The sequence below is a fragment of the Oncorhynchus mykiss genome, chromosome 13, assembly GCF_013265735.2.
Source record: "Oncorhynchus mykiss isolate Arlee chromosome 13, USDA_OmykA_1.1, whole genome shotgun sequence".
Classification (NCBI taxonomy): Eukaryota; Metazoa; Chordata; class Actinopteri; order Salmoniformes; family Salmonidae; genus Oncorhynchus; species Oncorhynchus mykiss.
The window spans coordinates 70,133,747-70,141,246 of NC_048577.1; the positions used below are offsets into that span (position 1 = coordinate 70,133,747).

Consider the following 7,500-nt stretch of genomic DNA (forward strand, 5'->3'; position numbering starts at 1 on the left):
ACTACACAGCAGAGACCTACTAGACTACACAAACTGTCTCCAACTACACAGCAGAGACCTACTAGACTACACAAACTACCTCCAACTACACAGCAGAGACCTACTAGACTACACAAACTGTCTCCAACTACACAGCAGAGACCTACTAGACTACACAAACTGTCTCCAACTACACAGCAGAGACCTACTAGACTACACAAACTGTCTCCAACTACACAGCAGAGACCTACTAGACTACACAAACTGTCTCCAACTACACAGCAGAGACCTACTAGACTACACAAACCTCCTCCAACTACACAGCAGAGACCTACTAGACTACACAAACTGTCTCCAACTACACATCAGAGACCTACTAGACTACACAAACTGTCTCCAACTACACAGCAGAGACCTACTAGACTACACAAACCTCCAACTACACAGCAGAGACCTACGAGACTACACAAACTACCTCCAACTACACAGCAGAGACCTACTAGACTACAAACTGTTTCCAACTACACAGCACAGACCTACTAGACTACAAACTGTCTCCAACTACACAGCAGAGACCTACGAGACTACAAACTGTTTCCAACTACACAGCAGAGACCTACTAGACTAAACTACCTCCAACTACACAGCAGAGACCTACTAGACTACACAAACTACCTCCAACTACACAGCAGAGACCTACTAGACTACAAACTGTTTCCAACTACACAGCAGAGACCTACGAGACTACACCAACTACCTCCAACTACACAGCAGAGACCTACTAGACTACACAAACGGTCTCCAACTACACAGCAGACCTACTAGACTACACAAACGGTCTCCAACTACACAGCAGAGACCTACGAGACTACACAAACTACCTCCAACTACACAGCAGAGACCTACTAGACTACACAAACTACCTCCAACTACACAGCAGAGACCTACTAGACTACACAAACTGTCTCCAACTACACAGCAGAGACCTACTAGACTACACAAACTACCTCCAACTACACAGCAGAGACCTACTAGACTACACAAACTGTCTCCAACTACACAGCAGAGACCTACTAGACTACACAAACTGTCTCCAACTACACAGCAGAGACCTACTAGACTACACAAACTGTCTCCAACTACACAGCAGAGACCTACTAGACTACACAAACTGTCTCCAACTACACAGCAGAGACCTACTAGACTACACAAACCTCCTCCAACTACACAGCAGAGACCTACTAGACTACACAAACTGTCTCCAACTACACAGCAGAGACCTACTAGACTACACAAACTGTCTCCAACTACACAGCAGAGACCTACTAGACTACACAAACCTCCAACTACACAGCAGAGACCTACGAGACTACACAAACTACCTCCAACTACACAGCAGAGACCTACTAGACTACAAACTGTTTCCAACTACACAGCACAGACCTACGAGACTACAAACTGTCTCCAACTACACAGCAGAGACCTACGAGACTACAAACTGTTTCCAACTACACAGCAGAGACCTACTAGACTAAACTACCTCCAACTACACAGCAGAGACCTACTAGACTACACAAACTACCTCCAACTACACAGCAGAGACCTACTAGACTACAAACTGTTTCCAACTACACAGCAGAGACCTACTAGACTACACAAACTACCTCCAACTACACAGCAGAGACCTACTAGACTACAAACTGTTTCCAACTACACAGCACAGACCTACGAGACTACAAACTGTCTCCAACTACACAGCAGAGACCTACGAGACTACAAACTGTTTCCAACTACACAGCAGAGACCTACTAGACTAAACTACCTCCAACTACACAGCAGAGACCTACTAGACTACACAAACTACCTCCAACTACACAGCAGAGACCTACTAGACTACAAACTGTTTCCAACTACACAGCAGAGACCTACTAGACTACACAAACTACCTCCAACTACACAGCAGAGACCTACTAGACTACAAACTGTTTCCAACTACACAGCACAGACCTACGAGACTACAAACTGTCTCCAACTACACAGCAGAGACCTACGAGACTACAAACTGTTTCCAACTACACAGCAGAGACCTACTAGACTAAACTACCTCCAACTACACAGCAGAGACCTACTAGACTACACAAACTACCTCCAACTACACAGCAGAGACCTACTAGACTACAAACTGTTTCCAACTACACAGCAGAGACCTACTAGACTACACAAACTACCTCCAACTACACAGCAGAGACCTACTAGACTACACAAACGGTCTCCAACTACACAGCAGACCTACTAGACTACACAAACGGTCTCCAACTACACAGCAGAGACCTACGAGACTACACAAACTACCTCCAACTACACAGCAGAGACCTTCTAGACTACACAAACTGTCTCCACCTGACAAACATAATATTGGTTCTTCTCTGTAGTCTTAATTGAACTGTGAGGGAACTGCAGTGTGCTTACCGTACAGCCTTGATGTGTTCCCAGCTAGCGATGCCTGTTGCGGGTCCTTTCTTAATTGAACTGTGAGGGAACTGCAGTGTGCTTACCGTACAGCCTTGATGTGTTCCCAGCTAGCGATGCCTGTCGCGGGTCCTTTCTTAGTTGAACTGTGAGGGAACTGCAGTGTGCTTACCGTACAGCCTTGATGTGTTCCCAGCTAGCGATGCCTGTCGCGGGTCCTTTCTGGTCCTTGGTCCGGCCGTGAACGGTCAGCAGCTGAGACAGAGATGGAGAGGTCTGAATGAAAAGACTTCCTACCCGGTTAAATACAAATAAAATGACAAATAAAATAAAATGAGTCTGTCTGTGTGTTGCTATGGAGACAGCATAGGTGACACTGCAGTACTACGAGGAAAAATGTTGATGAGGCTCTCTTGTTCAGATATCTGTAAGTGGACTGGAGGCAGGGCATGAAAGGGATAACGAATCCAGTTGTTTGTGTCATTCGTTTCGAGAAAGTACCTGTGTAATTACACACCCAACTCACTCAGGTGATTCATTATATCACGTTTGACATTGTCCGTAAACTTGAGTTCATTTAGAACACAAAAAATCAGACAATGATGGAAAGACCTGTGTGTTGTCCTTGTTAATGCAGACAGAGAAGAGCTCCAACTTCTTAATCATAGACTCAATTTTGTCCCGCACATTGAATATAGTTGCGTAGAGTCCCTGAAATCCTAGATTCAGATCATTCAGGAGAGAGAGAAAACATCACCCAGATAGACAAACTACCTCCAACTACACAGCAGAGACATACTAGACTACACAAACTACCTCCAACTACACAGCAGAGACCTACTAGACTACACAAACAACCTCCACCACCTCAAGCTCAACCTCGACAAGACGGAGCTGCTCTTCCTTCCGGGAAAGGCCTGCCTGCTCCAAGACCTCTCCATCACAGTTGACAACTCCATGGTGTTCCCATCCCAGGTGCTTTCACCTCTAATTATAATCTGGCTCATTTTAGGTCATGTTTCATAGAAGATCAAAATAAACGACTTGTGTGTGTGATGTTTCCTACCTGGCAGCCAGCCTTCTCCAGCATCTGAGCGTACTGAACGGTCTCCTCCATCTTGTTAAACACACGGATCTTACAGGTGATGGGAACAGAGATCTTCTCATTGGCTAGCTTCACTAAGGAAAAACAGAGAGAAAAGACTGGCTAGCTTCACTAAGGAGAAACAGAGAGAAAAGACTGGCTAGCTTCACTAAGGAGAAACAGAGAGAAAAGACTGGCTAGCTTCACTAAGGAGAAACAGAGAGAAAAGACTGGCTAGCTTCACTAAGGAGAAACAGAGAGAAAAGACTGGCTAGCTTCACTAAGGAGAAACAGAGAGAAAAGACTGGCTAGCTTCACTAAGGAGAAACAGAGAGAAAAGACTGGCTAGCTTCACTAAGGAGAAACAGAGAGAAAAGACTGGCTAGCTTCACTAAGGAGAAACAGAGAGAAAAGACTGGCTAGCTTTACAAAGGAGAAACAGAGAGAAAAGACTGGCTAGCTTCACTAAGGAGAAACAGAGAGAAAAGACTGGCTAGCTTCACTAAGGAGAAACAGAGAGAAAAGACTGGCTAGCTTCACTAAGGAGAAACAGAGAGAAAAGACTGGCTAGCTTCACTAAGGAGAAACAGAGAGAAAAAGACTGGCTAGCTTCACTAATGAGAAACAGAGAGAAAAGATTGGCTAACTTCACTAAGGAGAAACAGAGAGAAAAGACTGGCTAGCTTCACTAAGGAGAAACAGAGAAAAGACTGGCTAACTTAAATCAAATCAAATATTATCGGTAACATACACGTGTTTAGCAGACGTTATTGTGGGTGTAGTGAAATGCTTCTGTCTCTAGCTCCGACAGTGCGGTAATATCTAACAAGTAATATCTAACAATTCCACAAAATATGCCCAGTACACACAAATCTAAGTAAAGGGATGGAATTTAAAAATATATGGCCCAGCTGAAAATTAAAACTTTTCTGGGCTAACAATGTAAGAAATTAAACATAAAAAAACAAAATAGTGCAAAGTTTCTTAAGAGCTAAAAACATTAAGACCAGGTGACGTGGAGAGGATCTGTGTCTGCACCATATACTCTCACTACTGGTGTCCCCCAGGGCTCCGTTCTAGGCCCTCTCCTCTTCTCTCTATACGCCAAGTCACTTATCGCCGTCATATCCTCACATGGTCTCTCCTATCAATACTGTGTGGATGACACTCAACTACTCTACACTCCAACCGGAGTACTCAGTTCTGCCACCTCTGGTATCTTGGCCCTCCCCACCCTACAGCTCCCACTCAGCCCAGCCAAAGCTCTTCTCTGTCCTGGCACCCCAATGGTGGAACAAGCTTCCCCCTGAAACTAGGACAGCAGAGTCCCTGCCCATCTTCTGAAAACATATAGCACCCTAAACCTCCCCCTGAAACTAGGACAGCAGAGTCCCTGCCCATCTTCTGAAAACATATAGAACCCTAAACCTCCCCCTGAAACTAGGACAGCAGAGTCCCTGTCCATCTTCTGAAAACATATAGCACCCTAAACCTCCCCCTGAAACTAGGACAGCAGAGTTCCTGTCCATCTTCTGAAAACATATAGAACCCTAAACCTCCTCCTGAAACTAGGACAGCAGAGTCCCTGTCCATCTTCTGAAAACATATAGAACCCTAAACCTCCTCCTGAAACTAGGACAGCAGAGTCCCTGCCCATCTTCTGAAAACATATAGAACCCTAAACCTCCCCCCCAAAAAACTCACACTTTTTTCTACTAATTATCTAGTAAAAGACTGAGTGCTTATGATGTACAGACCATTCCAGACAGGTAAAACACAGCATGACACCATTCCAGACAGGTAAAACACAGCATGACACCATTCCAGACAGATAAAACGCAGCATGACACCATTCCAGACAGGTAAAACGCAGCATGACACCATTCCAGACAGGTAAAACACAGCATGACACCATTCCAGACAGGTAAAACACAGCACGACACCATTCCAGACAGGTAAAACACAGCATGACACCATTCCAGACAGGTAAAACACAGCATGACACCATACCAGACAGGTAAAACACAGCATGACACCATTCCAGACAGGTAAAACGCAGCATGACACCATTCCAGACAGGTAAAACACAGCATGACACCATTCCAGACAGGTAAAACACAGCATGACACCATTCCAGACAGGTAAAACACAGCATGACACCATTCCAGACAGGTAAAACGCAGCATGACACCATTCCAGACAGGTAAAACGCAGCATGACACCATTCCAGACAGGTAAAACACAGCATGACACCATTTCAGACAGGTAAAACACAGCACGACACCATTCCAGACAGGTAAAACACAGCATGACACCATTCCAGACAGGTAAAACACAGCATGACACCATACCAGACAGGTAAAACACAGCATGACACCATTCCAGACAGGTAAAACGCAGCATGACACCATTCCAGACAGGTAAAACACAGCATGACACCATTCCAGACAGGTAAAACACAGCATGACACCATTCCAGACAGGTAAAACACAGCATGACACCATTCCAGACAGGTAAAACACAGCATGACACCATTCCAGACAGGTAAAACACAGCATGACACCATTCCAGACAGGTAAAACACAGCATGACACCATTCCAGACAGGTAAAACATAGCATACTATATTTTATTTCTACCTCTCTAACTCTCTCCCTCTTTTCTCTCTCTGTTCAAACTCACCCATCTTCTCCAGCAGCTCCCACTCATCCTGTAGGAAGACTCCGTAGTGCCCTTCGTCAGAAATAAATTAGAAACAAATTGACCCCAAACATACAGCATGCTTAGCCTAATTGAAAACCACTTTTTTTTTTTTTTTTTAAATCAGGGTTTCTCTCTCTCACACACACCATCTCGGAGTGGGGTTTCAGGGTTGGTTAGTTAGTACCTCTTTTGGCGATCATCTGTGGGCATCCCAGGTTGAGGTCGATAGCGTCACAGTAATCCTGAGCCAGTAGACATGCCTGGACAAACACCTCTGGGTCGTTGGCACAGAACTGACACACACACACACACACAAACACACACACACACACACACACAAAGAAAGCAGAGAAAGTGCATTACAAACACCTCTGAGTTATTGGCATAGAACTGAGACCATAACACAGGAATCGGGGTGATTGTAAAACTCAGAGGCTAGCTGAAACAGGGTGAGAGTGGATGGTAAAACACAGAGGCTAGCGGAAACAGGGTGAGAGGTGATGGTAAAACTCAGAGGCTAGCTGAAACAGGGTGAGAGGTGGTTATAAAACACAGAGGCTAGCTGAAACAGGGTGAGAGTGGATGGTAAGACACAGAGGCTAGCTGAAACAGGGTGAGAGTGGATGGTAAAACACAGAGGCTAGCTGAAACAGGGTGAGAGTGGATGGTAAAACACAGAGGCTAGCTGAAACAGGGTGAGAGTGGATGGTAAAACACAGAGGCTAGCTGAAACAGGGTGAGAGGTGGTTATAAAACACAGAGGCTAGCTAAAACAGGGTGAGAGTGGATGGTAAAACTCAGAGGCTAGCTGAAACAGGGTGAGAGTGGATGGTAAAACTCAGAGGCTAGCTGAAACAGGGTGAGAGTGGATGGTAAAACACAGAGGCTAGCTGAAACAGGGTGAGAGTGGATGGTAAAACACAGAGGCTAGCTGAAACAGGGTGAGAGGTGGTGGTAAAACACAGAGGCTAGCTGAAACAGGGTGAGAGGTGGTGGTAAAACACAGAGGCTAGCTGAAACAGGATGAGAGTGGATGGTAAAACTCAGAGGTCGGCTAATAGCTGTAGTTGAATAATAAGACCTGTGACACTCCATTCCCCTGTCGGCATGTGTTTGTGTGTCTGTCTCTCTCACCTGTGTAATAAGCGGCCTGTCTTCAGGGCAGACTTCGCTGTACAGGTTGTCTTTCCTGTAGTTGGCGTCGCGTACAAACACCTGCGCGTGCAGCATGGGCGTGTAGCACAGCTCGGCGCCATGGCGACGGCT

At 45.5% G+C, this 7,500-nt stretch overlaps 1 protein-coding gene across 4 annotated transcripts in view; it reads right to left on the bottom strand.

Annotated features, from left to right (window-relative positions):
* LOC110487094 (tRNA-dihydrouridine(16/17) synthase [NAD(P)(+)]-like) overlaps window positions 1-7,500 on the bottom strand; it is a 22,931-nt gene that overhangs the window by 13,564 nt on the left and 1,867 nt on the right. For all 4 annotated transcript variants that reach the window (XM_036942046.1, XM_036942047.1, XM_036942045.1 and 1 more), the window contains exons 2-6: window positions 7,369-7,500; window positions 6,419-6,527; window positions 6,214-6,264; window positions 3,515-3,627; window positions 2,621-2,703 (exon numbers count right to left, since the gene is read on the bottom strand). The exon at window positions 7,369-7,500 is cut by the window's right edge and continues 122 nt beyond it. In XM_036942046.1, coding sequence (XP_036797941.1) covers window positions 2,621-2,703; window positions 3,515-3,627; window positions 6,214-6,264; window positions 6,419-6,527; window positions 7,369-7,500 — 488 coding nt within the window. The remainder of the gene's footprint in view (window positions 1-2,620; window positions 2,704-3,514; window positions 3,628-6,213; window positions 6,265-6,418; window positions 6,528-7,368) is intronic.